Here is a 17844-nt window from a genome sequence, read left to right on the forward strand (position 1 = left end):
GTTGAAAATACCGGGGGCCACAGCGGACGAACGGAGCGGCGCCCAGGAATAATAGTAAGCGCACTTAGATCCCTGGGCGCCGCTCTATGCAGCCTGCTACTAAGTTCATATTCTTTGGACCCACGAAAGGTCCTCTTTTTAATTACATTCATCGGTGGTGCAGTGCGTCTCCCCCCCCCCCCAAAGCCTCTCTGCGCCGCCGCCCCCTCCCCAAATTATCACTGGCCACAAGCCGTCGTAAAAAAAAAATAGAACATGTCCTATTATTGTCCGCGTTATGGACAAGGATAGTACTGTTCTATGAAGGGCCAGCTGTTCCGTTCCGTAAAATACGGAATGCACACGGACGTCATCCATATTTTTTGTGGATCCGTATTTTGCGGGCCACAAAATACATACGGTCGTGTGCATGAGGCCTTACACAGAGAATACTATCCATCAGATATCACCTCCCCTGTGTACAACTGTCAGTGACTGACAGCTACAGTCGGGTCCATAAATATTGGGACATGGACACAATTCTAACATTTTTGGCTCTATACACCACCACAATGGATTTGAAATGAAACTAACAAGATGTGCTTTAACTTCAGACTGCCAGCTTTAATGTGAGGGTATTTACATCCAAATCAGGTGAACGGTGTACGAATTACAACAGTTTGCATATGTGCCTCCCACTTGTTAAGGGACCAAAAGTAATGGGACAATTGGCTTCTCAGCTGTTCCATGGCCAGGTGTGTGTTATTCCCTCATTATCCCAATTACAACGAGCAGATAAAAGGTCCAGAGTTCATTTCAAGTGTACTATTGCTGTCAACTCTCAAGATGAGATCCAAAGAGCTGTCACAATCAGTGAAGCAAGCCATCATTAGGCTGAAAAAAACAAAACAAACCCATCAGAGATAGCAAAAATATTAGGCGTGGCCAAAACAACTGTTTGGAACATTCTTAAAAAGAAGGAACGCCACCGGTAAGCTCAGCAACACCAAAAAACCCGGAAGACTACGGAAAACAACTGTGGTGGATGACCGAAGAATTCTTTCCCTGGAAAACACCCTTCACAACAGTTGGCCAGATCAAGAACACTCACCAGGAGGTAAGATGTATGTGTGTCAAAGTCAACAATCAGAGTGAATACACAGGGTTCACCACAAGATGTAAACCATTGTGGTGAGCCTCAAAAACAGGAAGGCCAGATTAGAGTTTGCCAAACGACATCTAAAAAAGCCTTCACAGTTCTGAAACAACATCCTATGGACAGATGAGACCAAGATCAACTTGTACCAGAGTGTTGGGAAGAGAAAGAGTATGGAGAAGGAAAGGAACTGCTCATGATCCTAATGGTGGTGGTAGTGTCATGGCGTGGGCATGTATGGCTGCCAATGGAACTCGTTTTCTTGTATTTATTGATGATGTGGCTGCTGAGAAAAGCAGCAGGATGAATTCTGAAGTGTTCCGGGCAATATTATCTGCTCATATTCAGCCAAATGCTTCAGAACTCATTGGACGGCGCTTCACAGTGCAGATGGACAATGACCCTAAGCATACTGCAAAAGCAACCAAAGAGTTTTTTAAGGGAAAGAAGTGGAATGTTATACAATGGCCGAGTCAATCACCTGACCTGAATCCGATTGAGCATGCATTTCACTTGCTGAAGACAAAACTGAAGGGAAAATGCCCCAAGTGGAAGCAGGAACTGAAGACAGTTGCAGTAGAGGCCTGGCAGAGCATCACCAGGGATGAAACCCAGCGTCTGGTGATGTCTATGCGTTCCAGACTTCAGGCTGTAATTGACTGCAAAGGATTTGCAACCAAGTATTCAAAAGTGAAAGTTTGATGTATTATTATGTCCCATTACTTTTGGTCCCTTAACAAGTGGGAGGCACATATGCAAACTGTTGTAATTTCTACACCGTTCACCTGATTTGGATGTAAATACCCTCAGATTAAAGCTGACAATCTGCAGTTAAAGCACATCTTGTTCGTTTCATTTCAAATCCATTGTGGTGGTGTTCTAGAGCCAAACATTTTAGAATTGTTTTGATGGACCTTACTGTATCTCTGTATACACACTTATCAGTGATTTTTAGCATTCTCTGTATAACACCTCCGCCATGTACAACTATCAGTGACTAACAGCGTGTCCGCAATATATGGGCACTGGCCGTATACGCACTTTATCACATATGCAGACCCATTCACTTGAATGGGTCCGCAATCCTGATGATCCGGTGCAGTGCGGAACGGAGGCATGGATCTGAAGCACCACAGAGTGCTTCCGTGGGTTTTCTGTCCGTGCCTCTGCACTGCAAAAAAAAAGTAGTGCATGACCGTCATCCACAGACCCACCGTGCAATTTGAGGTCTGCAGCACATGCCCGGCCAGCACACATTCATGTGTATGAGCCCTTACACAGAGAATACGATCAGTCACTGATAAGATGTCCCTCTTGTACAGCTATCAGTGACTGACAGCTATCTATGTATACACACTTACACAGAGAATGCTATCACTGATAACACCTTCCTTGTGTACAACGATCTGTGACTGATAGCTATCTATGTATACACACTTAGGCCTCTTTCACACGAGCGTGACGGATTAGATCCCGATGCGTTCACAAATTATTTATGAACAAAATAAGTTTCACTTGCACGGTCATACTTTTTACCATTGCCTCCTTTCACCAAGTCTTTGGTCATCTCATTCAACATATATATATATTTTTTTTTTATTGACCCACAAGAAATAAGCCCTCATAAAGCTCTGTAGATGAAAATTATAAAGAAAATAAAAATGGCTATGCAAAGAAAATATTTTTCCCCCCAAAGTTTTTAAGTATTTTAAACACAATAAAAAACTATATAAATGAGCTATTGCTGTGATCGTAATGTCCAGAGAATGAAAGGAACAGGTCAGTTTTACTTCATAGGGAATGCTGTAAAATGAAACCCATAAAACTATTGTGGAATTACATCTTTTTTTTCATATTTTTTTTTCCTCTTTGCTCCTCTCCCCCTTTCCTGAATTAGCATTCATTCTGAAGACAGACTGTCAGTTCACTAAAGCATTAAAGGGGTTCTCCGGAGATTAAGAAAATAAAAATACTTATATATTACTTTACTATAAATATATTCCCAAATACCTTGCATTAGTTACAGTGGCTCTTTCTGTCTGGGGAGCAATCATCAGGAAAAATAAAATGGCCGTCATCCCATTAGTACTCCCAAAACCTGTCCTCATCACACAGCAGGACAAGTTACTTCACGACACTGAGCTAAAGAGCCGCTTTATCCTCCTCTCTGCTCTGCTTGTTAGGGATTATGATCTTGAATACAGCTAAGAACTTCAGCTGAATCTCTGTGGGAATCGAGTTTATGAGGAGACATGAAGTACATAGGACGGACACGACAGACACTGGTAATGGAGACGGCATACAAGTGCTGCTGTTCATCAGTCACACCCCAGAGATTCAGCTAAAGATCATATTAAACTGTATTCTTAATCCCTGACAATAGAGCAGAGAGGAGGACGAGGCAGCTCTTTAGCTCAGTGTTGTGAAGTAACTTGTCCATCTGTGTGATTAGGACAGGTTTTGTGTGTACTAATAGGATGACGGCCATTTTATTTCTCCTAATGATTGCTCCCTAGACAAAACAAGCCATTATAACTAATGAAAGGTATTTGGAATTATATTTATAATAGTCTCACCACAGTTTCTTTATTCCCACCTCTACTACTCAGTACTTCTCCATAATGTCCTAAGGGATACTGAGAGGGGGAGTCGAATCGGTTTTCTCCATGTGTGGTGTATGGGAGATTTATCAAGAGTGGTACTTTATTAACCAGTCTTCATATCACCTGATAAATCCCCCCCCCCTTCCCCTAGTGTCTACTGAGGAGCTCAGGGAGAAAACTGAGAATTATATGTAATAACTATAGCCAGATATAGTGTCATGTCTCATGTACATCCACGTGATCTGAAACAATAGGTACAATTTAACGATTTGATTTAAAAGGCAGTCTGTATGCAGGTGAAGTGGAGGATTAGGAAAAACATCCACATTGATCTAAAGATAGCTGTTGGTTACTGAAGACCGCTCACATGACTCTTCAGCCCAGAGTTGAGAGATGAAGCAAGGGGCAACATTGAAGGCTTGTGAAACATGAGATGTTACAAAGAAGTATATTATATGAGCGTGTGGACCCAGCGGTACTACTCAATATGTATTTTCTTTAAGACTTGGCATTTGCTAAATATCTAGTTCCAATATTACCAAATGATATCATGATCATAGTCCTGGAGTGAGCACAATAATTGGTCCTCTAATTGTGTGGAGCAACCTAGCAGCCCGTAGCGGCCCCAGTCCACCCCGCAGGCTTCTCCTATCTACGTACTGGCAGTTGAGAGCATCCTGCTCCATCTTCTAGGTTCCTGGGTCTGGTACTGCAGTGCTGGCCACATACAGGAGACATGGTTTCCTGGTGCGTAGATATGAGCAGTCTGCAGCCGGTCTGTGCTGCTATTTAGAAGCAGAATTTGCTATACAGAGGATTTTGAAAAGCAATTATTTTGCGCGCCCCTGTGCTAGGTTTAGTCTACTTGATATGGCATTAGAGGTTTTGGTCCTTCAACTGCAACTCCCAGTAATGATGACAAAAGACTTCAAACGTGTCCTCCTCTATTAAAGGAGTATTCCACTACTTAAGATGTTGATGACTTGTTCTCAAGATCAGATGGGTGAGATCCTGTCACCCTGCAACCCCCTCTGATCAGCTGTTCTGGGCAGTGAATGGCACTGGAAGCACAAAGTTCTGGCCACAGACTAGTGGAAATGTCTGGGTGTTGACCTGCAGTACGCCAGAGCTGATTGTGGGGGTGTCGTACTCCAGCCAAACTGATATTGATGACTGCCATTACTAACATGCTGAAGAAGAACCATTCTGCTATATCTTACTGTAGTTTCTGTGCTGGAAAGAGCACCAAGATCGTGGCGAGTGGCCACACATTGGTTATCCCCGTTAAATGTGGCTAGTCGGCATGCAGAAACCAGATGCTCAGCCTCTACTTTCCGCCGCGGGTTCCACTGATTTTTTTTCCCTGAGTATCTTACTCGTGTAAAGTATACCCTAATAGAGCAGAGGTAAAAGTAGTAGGCGCAGGGGAGTTACCAGCTGGACATTCTCTTTACTGCTGGCCAATTACTGTAGACAAACGACGGCTGATACTTTATAAAGGCTGTTCTTTCTTTTCCTATGATTGTAATGTAATGGTTTTAGGCCCCTTTACACTGCTCAATGAAGCAGATGAGTTTCTGGAAGTATTACTTGTTGACAATCTCCTGCTCCTCAATTGAGGTGACTGCTGCATTTACGTACAGCGATCCCCTCCACAGTATGGGGAGGAGCCATCACTAATGCCAACGCTCGTCCCCATACAGAATTCTTGACAGTACGTTCTGCCTGGCAAGCGATTATTTAAACGATCCATTACCTGATAAACAAGCGTTTCACTCATTCATCGGATAATTGGCGGTACCTATACACCAGCGGATTATCGTTTATATGAACGCTTGTTAGTGATAATCTGCCCAAATATCCAGCAGTGTAAAGGGGCCGTTGGTGTGCATGTTCATGTGTAGACAGTCGCTTAGGAAAGGCTCGAATTACTCTACAGCGGTCTTTATAAATCCTTACATCGGGAATGTCCAACCTGTTGCCCTCCAGCTGTTGCAAAACTACAACTGGAGGGCCGCAGGTTGAGCATCCCTGCCTTAGATTATTATGCTGCTCACTAAAACTTCTTTCGAAGTCTGTGTACATCCAGTATACTTGCATACTGTATAGAAATGAGTGTAATGTACTGTTGATAACCCGTCAGGCTTCTGTCCGTTGTGGGTGCACTTCATTACAATGTGCTTGCGCAGTAAGAATTTGTGACAGTCGTACTAACCACTGCTTTCCTAATTCAGCTTTTAGGAATGTCTTTGCTGCTATAGTCTGAGCCATGTGCAATGATGTGCATCTGATAATCCTGCAATTTTAGCAGCAAAAATCTGCGATATGTAGAATTTTGAAGTTTCGCAAGATTGGAGGTTGACCGCTAAGCAGAGGGAACACATTGGTAACTGCCTCTGAGTAGATAGTGATAGCTGCAGTTTATATGTGAACATTTTGGGTGCGCTCTCCCTGAGGATACGTTTCAGTCGCTATCTGTAAATCCTAATGTTTAATAATCTGGGTAAGCTTGTTGTAACCACCAAATCTCTGGGACGCTACAGTGTAAACACAAAGTATATAATCATCGATGACGACTGTACCTTATAGAATTTGGAAGCGTCCATATACTGATATTTGGTAGCTAAGTGCATCTTGCGGTGAATTTCCCCAGTTTTGTATTGTTCGCTAGTTTTGTGTATGCAACGAATAGAAAAGCTGGATTATCTAATTACAGATTTTTATTTCAGGTTTTAGCGATGCATGATATGTGTGGTTCCCCTTTTATATCTCAAAGACCTCTCAGAATATGGTGCCCAACTTGTGACCATTTTGAATGTTTGTCCATTTTTCAGGTCTTCCCAATGGCTTTGAAGGAGGAGACAAGGAAAAAGATGAAGTAGCTCCTGTACGGAAAGTGGAACCACGGAGAAGGTGTGCTTCAGAATCTAGTCTCTCCTCCAACAACAGCATGCTGTGTAACTCGAGGTACTGGATGGGTTTTTCTTTTAGTTACATCTGTGCACCTAGCAGGAGTCTAAAGCTGTGACCGTGTCCCTTGTGCTCAATAAAGTGCCAAAAGAACTATTTAGAATAAAATCGGGTCATGTGAGAAAGTAGCCTGTAATGTGCATTAAACAGCAGTTAGAGGGGATATATGCTACCTACACGTTTTGCCCATGTAAACATAGCCTAAGGCCTCATGTACGTGACTGTATTTTTGTCTCCATCTGATGCACATTTTTTTGTGGATCAAATGTGGGCCTATTCATTTCTATGGGGCTATAAAAGATGCAGACCGCACACCATATGCTGACTGGTCCGCGGGTCCACAAAGATGGTAGAACACATCCTATTGTCCGTATTGCAGACAAGACTAGGCATTTTTAAAATCGTGTGGGGCTTGTAGAACGGGAAAGTGTGCAGAGCATGTGGCTGGTATTCGTGTTTTGTGGATCTGCGTTTTGCAGACCACAAAATGGATACAATGGTGTGGATGAGGCCACAGGTATTTGTAGAAAACCGCTTGTGTTTTCAGAACACACTGATGCAAAATCAAGAGTGCGAGTTGCTCAACTGCACAGCTTGCGATATAAAGGTATGCAATTTTTGCAAGCAGTGTGGCATCCCATCAGCCTAACATTGACAACACCTTTAAGAGAACAGAGCTATAAAACAAACCTTGGATAACCCTGTAAATGGCCTAAAATATCACATTGATGTATACTCGCCTTTTTTTCCTCCTCTGCTTCTTGTTGCGCTATGCTCCGGTCCACTCCGCTGCACATAGGTCACCTTTGCAGCCAATCACTGGCCTCAGCAGAATCGTCCTGTGCACAGCTGATGCCAGCGAAATTACATCAGCAGCATGAGGACCGGAGCACAGCACTCAAACAGCAGAGAAAATAGGCAAGTATCCTTTCATTTGTTGTTTTACAGGGATTGTCAGGTGCCAAGTTTTATATAACTTGGACAACCCTTTTAACCCCTTCACGGCATATGACGTAATATTACGTCATGGTGGCAAGTGACTTGCCACATTTTGACGTACTATTATGTCATGGTGATCGGGCTGGCACCGGAGCGGTGCGCGCTCGATCACTGCATGGGCCGATGCCGGCGGATTCACCACTTCTATGCTGTGGTCAGCTCTGACCGCTGCATAAAAGGTGCATGCGGCGAGTGAGGGATGGCGCTGCCGTGGCTGGCACCCGATGGGTGACAAGGCAGCCCGATGCCATGCAAAGGCTGCCCAATGCCTTGCATGGCATCGGGACCTGCCTTCTATGGGTGCCCAGGAGATCCAGCCTCAGACTGGATCTCCTAGACAACCGGTTAGTGTATTACTCTGTGTAATACACTAACAGGCAATGCATTACAATACAGATGTATTGTAATGCATTGCAGAGGGGATCAGACCCTCAAAAGTTGAAGTCCCAGAGTGGGACAGAAATAAATTATTTATTTATTTTTAATGCAAAAAAAATAGTTTCAAGTAAATAATAAAAAGGAAAAACTCCCCTTTCCCCTGATTTTATGATTTAAAAAAAAGGGAAAAAACACACACTAGGTATCACCGCGTCCTTAACGACCGGCTCTATAAATATATCACATGATTCACCCCGTCCGATAAACACCATAAAAAAAAACCCTTAGCATCTTACATCACAAAAGTGCAACACCAAGTGATCAAAAAGGCATATGTCCCACAAAATGGTACCAATAAAACCGTTGCCTCATCCCGCAAAAAATGAGCCCCTACATAAGAAAATCGCTCAATAAATAAAAAAAAACTATAGCTCTCAGAACATGGAGACACTAAGACATTAATAGCATATTTGAAACAAAAAAAAATATTGTGTTAACGTGAAATAAATAAATAAAAAAAGTATACATATTGGGTATGGCCATGTCTGGAACAACCTGCTCTATAAAAATGTCACATGGCCTAACCCCTCAGGTGAACGCTGTAAAAATAAATTAATTAATAAAAAAAAAATTTTTGGTCACCTTGCCCAATAAAGTGTAATAATTAATGATCAAAAAATCATATGTACCCAAAAATGGTACCAATAAAAACATCAACTCTTCCTGCAAAAATCGAGCCCCATGCACAAGACTATCGGCAGAAAATTTAAAAAAATAACGCTTTCAGAAAATGGAGACACAAACATAATTTTTTTTTTCAAAAATGCTTTATGTAAAACTGAAACAAAGAAAGTAGACATGTTTTATATCATTGTGTCTGTAACAACCTGCGCTATAAAAATAGCACCTGATCTACCCTGTCAGATGAATGTTGTAAAAAATAAAAATGGTGCAAAAATCATATGTACCCTAAAATAGTACCAATAAAACTGGCACCTTATCCCCTAGTTTCCAAAATAGGGTCACTTTTTGTGAGTTTCTACTGTAAGGGTGCATCAGGGGGATTCAAATGGGTCATGGCATCTAAAAACCAGTCCAGCAAAATCTGCCTTCCAAAAAACATCCTTTTCTTCTGCGCCCTGCCGTGTGCCCTTACATCAGTTTACAACCACATGTGGGATGTTTCTGTAAACCACAGAATAAGGGTAATAAATATTGAGTTTTGTTTGGCTGTTAACACTGGATGAATTAAAGAAAAAAAATTTGATTAAAATGGAAAATCTGCCAAAAAGTGAAATTTAGAAATTTCTTCTCTATTTTCCTTTTAATTTTTGTAAAATCAATTTTGGATACCTTGAGGGGTGTAGTTTCTACAATGGGGTCATTTATGGGGGGTTTCCACTATGTAAGCCCCCACAAAGTAACTTCAGACCTGAACTGGTCCTTTTTAAAAAGTGGGTTTTGGAAATGTTCTTAAAAATTAAGAATTGCTTTTAAAATTCTAAGCCTTGTAACGTCCTTAAAAATAAAATAAAAAAATTAAAAAAATTTTTACAAAATAATGAACATAAAGGAGACATATGGGGAATGTTAAGTAATAAAAGCAGAGAAATATAAATATTTATGACACCGGAGAGACGTATCCGGTATTTTAGTGCATTTGTAAGACTGATCCGGATCCGTCTGACAAATGCCATCTGTTTGCGTCAGGATTGCTGCATCTGGCAGGCAGTTCCAGCAACGGAACTGCCTGCCGGAATCCTCTGCCGCAAGTGTGAAAGTACCCTTATTACCACATAAAGTGACACATGTCAGATTTGCAAAAACTGGCCCGGGCTAGAAGGGGTTAATGAGGACCTGTCACCACAAAATGCAGTGCAATGTGCACGCAGCAGGATATAGAGCAGGAAGTTTTTATTTGCTGTGATATCATGTACTTGGACAACGATAAGGGAATGTCTGTGTAACTAGCTGGGTGTTAGTGGTGGTCCTGAGGCTGTGGCTGAGAGAGAAGTGCTGCATACAGCATGGAACAAACCAGAGGGACAGTAGGAAAAGGAAGTACATAAAGTAAGCAATTGTGACTGATACATTTGGTTCAATACAAAAGTCCAGCACAACTGACTTCAAAATAATTACCGTTCATTTGTGATGTGACCTGTCTATACAGTTTTACAAATCTTTGTTCTTTTATAGCACCTTTACGTTGCCGAAGTGCGGCAGAGGTAAACCGGCACTTGTACGCCGTCACACAATAGAAGATCGAAGTGAGCTTATATCTTGCATAGAGAATGGGAATTACGCAAGGGCGGCCAGAATTGCAGCGGGTATGTTTTTATTCCTGTGTGTGTATATGTGTGTGTGTGTGTGTGTGTTATATATATATATATATATAATTTTATACTTCAGATCTGTATTGAGCTTGTATGCTTTCCCCCTCGTTTAAGATCAATTCCTCCAGATACTCTGCTTTTCTCCCACAAATGTACCCATTAGATAGCCCCTTAACGACCAGTGTTTGGGTGCTAAATGCCCAGACACTTGTGCACTTTGAGGGGGAGAAATGCACCACATTTCTTAGGTTTTCTAGACACACTTTTTTCAACTCCTCCACATGGGGTCATCAATGCGAGTGTGCGCCAAACAGTGTGCCAAAATGGTGGAGCCTTAGTGTAGTGATAGGTTGTATAGGTTCTCATGTCTGAACTGTGACTAGACGGTGTAAAAATGTACCAGATTCATCACTGGCTGATAAATGTGGTGCACCTTTACACGGGATAAAAATGACAGAATTAGTAAATCTGCCCCTTTGTGGACATGGTTTAACAGCCTTATCTATTTTTATTTTTTATTTTATTTCTTGGGTGACTAAAATTCATTTCTGCAACATTTTTACACACAGGACTAGTTTTAATACATTTTATAGAATGTTTTTCCGTTTTTTTTTTTGTTTTGTTTTTTAATAAGTGGTAATGTGTATAAAGAAAAAAAAAAATCTGAATATAATTCTTTACTCTTTAAATTTGTTAAATGCACCTCCATGCGGCCATAAGAGATGTCACACTTTAAAATTAGCAGTTTTTCCCCGGGTCTGGGGCAACCATCTGAGCTGCTAAGATCCAGCAGCTGTATTGAACGAAATACCTCGTGATCACACGATCACAGAGTCGAGCACAGCTGGTGCCTCTACTCCATGTATACAGTGGTCTTTGAAGGTTGGGGGCCCTACAGAATTTTCTAGATTTCTGCATAAATTTGAGCTTAAAAGTACATCAGATTTTCACACACACCCTACAGGTAAAGATAACCAAATAAAAAAGTCAACAATATTAGACTTTTACTGATGAAAATGATGCAATATGGCAAGTATGAGTGGGAAAAGTACGTGAACCTTTAGGATTAGCAGATAAGGCTACTTTCACACCTGCGTTCAGGTGTCCACTCGTGAGCTCCGTTTGAAGGGGCTCACAAGCGGTCCTGAACGCAGCCGTCCGGCACCAATGCATTCTCAGTGGAGGCGGATCCACTGAGAATACATCCGCCTGCCAGCGCTCAGCCTCCGCTCCGCTCAGTGAGCGGACACCTGAACGCTGCTTGCAGCGTTCGGGGGTCCGCCTGGCCGTGCGGAGGCGAGCGGATCCGTCCAGACTTATAATGGAAGTCAATAGGGACGGATCCGCTTGAAGATGACACCATATGGCTCAATCTTCAAGCGGATCCGTTCCCCATTGACTTACAATGTAAAGTCTGGACGGATCCGCTCAGGCTACTTTTAGACTTAGAAAATTTTCTAAGTAATAATGCAGACGGATCCGTTCTGAACGGATGCAAACGCCTGCATTATAGGAGCAGATCCGTCTGATGAAACATCAGACGGATCCGCTCTGAACGCTAGTGTGAAAGTAGCCTCATTTACAGGTGTTTTCCATCAATGGGATGACTGTAAAGTGTGAGTGGGCGACTGACCGGTTTTCTTTCAATGTCTGATCTTCACAACACGTTTAAATAAAGAGTATCATGGAAAAGACTAAGGAGATTGTTGAGGGCCTGGAAGAGGTTCCAAAACCATGTCTAAACCACCACCAATCCACAGCTAGAGCAGCCCGCCATCAGTGCCAGTGACGTCACCGGGAATACTGCTAGGTGGAAGCCTCCACCTAGCAGTGTAAAAATATAAACTAACTGCCCTTGCCCTGTGCGATGCAAGGGAGAGCATGAAATGTTGTGATACTTATAACAGAGTGCCTACCTGGGTGAAAATGTGGATATGTCCGGGTTCAGCTCTGAACCCGGGCAACCCCTTTAAGTGGCGTTGTGCTTGAACTACAGCTTTAGAAGCAGTGGTGGGACTTCTTTTATTATTTTAATTTATTCTTGTTATTCAGAAAGACCTTTGTGATTTGTTTGTACACCTTTTTCTGCTATGACTAGAACTGTCCTGTCCTAGCAGCCCCAGTTACAGAGCTGGTTAGCAGCTCCGTCTGACAGTTGTCCCAGCCCTGCTGCATCTGTTGCTTGGGAAGTGGTTTTCTCTTTTGGCTTCTGTGCAGTCACTGTTTGTAGAGCCCTCCAAAAGAGCCTCCTAGTGGCTCAGAAACACACGATCAGTCATTAAAAGAATTGTCCAGGATTTGACCATCCATGGTGGATTCCAACAACCCGCACCCTGTTGATCACCTGTTCTGTTAGCTCTGGCGTCAGGACTACACAGCTTCCATCCACTCTGTACGGGGGGGGACAGGGCTGAAGGTTGTCTGAACACTTGATCAGATGTTGATGGCCTATTCCTGGCCATCCCTTTAAAGGGGCTAGAAACACTACAGCATCAAATCTGCTTGCCTAATGTGATGGTTATTTTTCAGCATTTTTGCACATGCTAAAACCTGCTAATTTCTTTTTTTTATTTTTTATTTTTTTTAAAGAAGTTGGACAGACAAATATGTGGGTATCTGCAAGTGCGTCTGCTGCCTTTCTTGAACCTTTAAAAGTTGTGTGGGCCAAGTGCAGTGGCTATCCTTCTTATCCAGCATTGGTAAGAGCGGCTACATTTCTTTTTCCTATCAGATGGCATGTATAATGCTTGCCATGATGGGTCCTGTACACAAGCTGCCATAGTCATCAGTGACCTGCACCTTCTGGTTGTAGCAGTGAATATCTGTATAGAATCTGATACATGTATTCTGCTTTCAGATAATAGACCCGAAGATGCCACGTGTCGGTTGTAATCACAATGGTGTTGCTATACCAATTCCTCCTATGGATGTGTTAAAAACTGGAGAACAGATGCAAACAAGGGCCGAAGAAAAGCTTTTTTTGGTTCTGTTTTTTGACACTAAAAGGAGCTGGTAAGTGTGATCGAACCTGCCGCAAGGCGTGACTTCTTGTGTAGGTCATCATTCTGATAGCTTTCCACTTTGAAAGGGCACAGCAACTCTTTACAAAGAGGACCCCTGTTGGATTGTAAAGAGTCAGGACTATGGGCAAGAGCTGTGAGGTATCTCCTTCCTTTTGCAGTATTATCTTTTGATTTATACGAATGAATGCGGTTTGACGGTTGTTTGCTCAGTTATTGTTAGTTTTGTTGATCCCTTAATTGAATGCTGTTTCAGAACACCAGCAGCCTCATACAGTTGAATGGAGCAGCAGCATGCATGTCTGTCTGTCCTCTCTTGAGGACTTTTACTTAAAAGGAACCGGTCATCAACGTTATGCAGACCTCACTGAGGGCAGCATAAAATAGTGACAGAAATGCTGGTCTCAGCGTTGTGTCACTCATGAGCTAAAAGTCAGTGGTTGCTGAGAACCAGCAGAATAATCATTGCAGCCCAGGCCTGGAAAAGAGTCCAATCTACCTGAGAAGAGTCACTGTTATCCATAATCTCCTGCTCTCCAGCCCATCCGCTGATGATTGGCAGTTCTCTACTAGAGAGAAAGGGAGAAAACTAGGTAGAAGACATCGGCAGGTGGGTCAGTCATCAGCAGGTGGGTATGGAGGGATGGAGTTCAGGAATAACCAGGACTCTTCTCAGGTGGCCGTGAATCTTTTCCAGGCCCAGTCTGCAATGGTTGTGATGTTGGTTCTCGGCAACCACTTACTTTTTACTTATAAATGACAGACTGCTGGAATCAACTCACCTGTCTCTACTTTATGCTGCCATTAGTATGGGCAGCGTAAAGTTGATGACAGGTTCTCTTTAACTGTAATTCCTTTGTACAACAGGGGAAACCTGAGGAAATTATTGCTCTATATCAATCTGGAACTACATATTCTTTGTTTTCTTTTATTTGATACATACAATCCTTCACGTAGGTCCAGACAGTGGTACTCCCGTATTTCTACACTCTCCTCCGCTTGACACAAAGTTTCAGAGGTCTCTGTCTCTTTACTGGAGCTGGTGAGGAGGTGGAGTCCTCCAAAACGTTGCGTCAGGTGGAGAAAAGTCTAGGGCTCGATGTACTCTGATCCCATTGTTTGTATCCACATAAAGGACTTAGAAGCTTGTCAATCAGGGAGCCTGGCATTTTACTGGAAAAAATACCATTGCTTTTATTTTATTTATTTTTTGTCAAATTTTCAAAGAATCTTTGAGGCTCCTAATACAGCCTTTGATGTAGATGTGAGCATAGCCTAAGACTGTGTGAAATCCCAGAATAAAAGAGCCTCCAAAAGGAATACAGTGGGCCTCCTTTATCAAAACGAACAGTCAAAATTGCATACATTTTAGTTGACATCCTTTTTTAATTTTTTTATTTTTTTTTTATGTTCTAGGCAGTGGCTTCCAAAGTCTAAAATGGTTCCTCTTGGCATAGATGAAACTATTGACAAGTTGAAAATGATGGAAGGACGCAACTCAAGCATTCGGAAGGCTGTACGCGTAGCTTATGATCGAGCCTTGAACCATTTAAGCAGGGTTCAAGGGGAGTCCGTTAGTGACTTCAGCGATATTGACTAAGGAAGGTGCTATGAAGACACAACACGCCTCATGTACTCTTAAGCTTTATTTCTAACCTCTTCCTCTGAAAGAATGTATTGAAGACACAATTCCTAATCTTCAAATGGGTGAAGATGTGTGTTTTTTTGTTTGTTTTTTTTGTAAAGGAGCATGAACCTATTGCTACCATTTGGATGATTTTATCTCATTGTAGTTTGGAGGAGCTTCCACTAAAGTTGTTAAAAGTTATTATGTTTATAGTGTTCATAATGTGTACATAAATGTATATTGGGAAACACTTAACTTATTCTGACTGAGATGGTTCATAAATTCCCAACAGGCCAAAACCTGTCAATGCATTTTTTGTTTATTTGAATCAAAATTTAGAGGTTTATTTTTTTTTTTTTAACAGTTGAGCCTTAGCACCACTTTACAAAAGGATTATTATTTTATTTTTATTTTAATACGCTAGGTTTGGAAATTGCTGTTTAAAATATATTTAATATACTGCTACCTAGCGTGTCCACTCTTCTATTGACTACTGTATCTATATAAGTATTTTAAATGATGTATTTACCATGGCAAAGAGAACAATGTGCTATTATGTTTGGATATTTTGATTTCAACCGGGCATTGGAAAAATCCATTGGCTGTTAAGGCTGGTGTCTAGATCCTTGCAGTTGTGCATACTTGTTTCTTCCCCTGCCACGTTAACATGCCATAATATATTATTTAAGAAACATTTATCCAGCGTTATGTTATAATTTTGCCAATAGACTTCTAATTTGGCAAAAAATTTGTGTTCCCTTTCAAAGATACCTCCTTGTTGCACCCTTCTGCAGCACCATTGTTTTTGTTTCCTTAATTATTTTAAAATGTTTCATTTTTTTTATATATTTTTAATCTTTTTTGGAGAAAAGGGTTCTCAGCACATTGTCCTCTTTCAATTCCCACTACCTTTCTCCCATAGATTTTATTTTTTTTATATACATAAATATATATATACGTTTAATTATGTGTGCCTGGGTTGTTTGTTTAAAAAAAATTAATTTGCTTTAAAATGAAAATTTAATTTTGTCAAATTCTATTAACATATTTTATTTCAGGCACATAACAGTCAACATGCTTTAGAAGAAATATGCATCAAAATCTGTTATGGAATATGAGATTGCTTTTCTGTGTTTCCTTTTTGTTTTTCTTTATTTTAATTTTTTTTTATTTTTTTTTCCCTAAGGAAATGGGTTAGGTAACCTGTTATAATTTAGAAGCTTAGTAGCAATAGAACCTTTGGATACATTTTGTATGGTACATGTGATGTATATAGAATTAGTACTTTATTTTTAAGACCTAAAGCATTATGTTAGGGACATATATGTATGGTGGGTTTCCAGAGCTGCATTTTTATATTAAAATAAAAAGTCAAGATTTTGATGTACCTTAGCATACTGGCACTGTTCTGAATTAGTAATATGTAGACTCTTACAAATCTTTCTAAGAAAGAACATTTTATTCTACAAAAAGCTTTGGTAAAAATTAGCATTGTACCATGTACGTTTTGTATGTTAATGACCATGTCCCATGTTTCCTGTGTTTATTGGATTGACGACTTTCTGCTCTTGATAGTAGTGCTATTGATTTACAGCACCAAATTACTAGGTTTTCTAAAGAAGTCATGTGTTGATGGCCCAGCAAACACTTTAGGTGTTTTGCTTTTTGAAGCAGCCCTTCTGTTTGTGGAATCGGTGTGGATCCCAGCTCCTGGACCTCTGCCAACATTATAAAACACATCATGTATACACAACTTAGAACTTAAAGGTTTTTTTTTTTTCTGGATTTTTTCAACTGATGATCTGTCCTCAAGATAGGTCATCAGTATCTGATCGGTTGTTGTCCGACACCCGGGACCCCCACCTTGTAACTGTTTGAGAAGGCATCTGTGCTCGCTGTAGCACTGTGGCCTTCTCTCTGATCACCAAGCACAGTGCCGTACATTGTCTAGCGGCTGTGCGTGGTATTCCAGATCATCCCCAATGAGGCGGAGCTGCTCCTAGGCAATGTGACCAATGTCATGGCCTGGAGAAAGCTGCGGTGCTATTGCCTTCTTAAACAGCTTATCTGCGGTCCTTGGTAGGGATGAGCGAAGCAAGCTTCGGATCCTAGAGCTGAAGTTGTTTCACTCAAAACTTCGGTTTAGTGCTGTACGGAGACGAGTCTCCATACAGCATTAAAATGTATGGCCTCTGACGAGTTTGGATCGAAGTTTAAAAATTGTTTTTCAAGCTTAAAAATCAAATACTGAAGGTATTGACCAAAGTCTCGCGAGACTTCGGGTATAACACTCTTCACCTCGTTTGAGGCCATACATTTTAATGCTGTACAGAGACTGATCTCCGTACAGCATTAAACCGAAGTTTTGAGCAAAGAGACTTCGGCTTTAGGAAGCTCCCTTCACTCATCCCGAGTATCAGACTCCCACTGATCAGGTACTGATTACCTAGCCAGAAAATCGCCTTAATGTTACGGCTGCATTCACATGGCACATATCCTGGACGAACCAGGCATTATAGTGATCTGTAATGTTTTGAGTTCCAGCCCAACTGCAAATCTATTGTCCTGTATTCACAGCATAATTTGAGCACGGGACAATACACAATGAGTTCAGCTCACTTGAGCTGCGCCCTGTCTGGGAACTGTGGCCATCACACATGCCATGTGAAAGGACTCTAATAATCTGTTGGTCCCTACAGGTCCGGACAACTGTTTTGGCAGTATGAGAACACCATGCCTTGACCTTACAAGACTCATGGATTCCATGTGACCTCTGAAG

The 17844-nt window shown here is 41.5% G+C and overlaps 1 protein-coding gene across 1 annotated transcript in view; it reads left to right on the forward strand.

Annotated features, from left to right (window-relative positions):
- BRD1 (bromodomain containing 1) overlaps nt 1–16440 on the forward strand; it is a 55313-nt gene extending 38873 nt beyond the window's left edge. Inside the window, exons 9-13 of the mRNA XM_040412201.1 lie at nt 6573–6705; nt 10282–10412; nt 13008–13117; nt 13276–13430; nt 14855–16440. Coding sequence (XP_040268135.1) covers nt 6573–6705; nt 10282–10412; nt 13008–13117; nt 13276–13430; nt 14855–15038 — 713 coding nt within the window. The 3' untranslated portion in view covers nt 15039–16440. The remainder of the gene's footprint in view (nt 1–6572; nt 6706–10281; nt 10413–13007; nt 13118–13275; nt 13431–14854) is intronic.
- The last annotated feature ends 1404 nt before the right edge of the window (nt 16441–17844 follow it).

The sequence above is a fragment of the Bufo bufo genome, chromosome 1, assembly GCF_905171765.1.
Source record: "Bufo bufo chromosome 1, aBufBuf1.1, whole genome shotgun sequence".
Taxonomy (NCBI): Eukaryota; Metazoa; Chordata; class Amphibia; order Anura; family Bufonidae; genus Bufo; species Bufo bufo.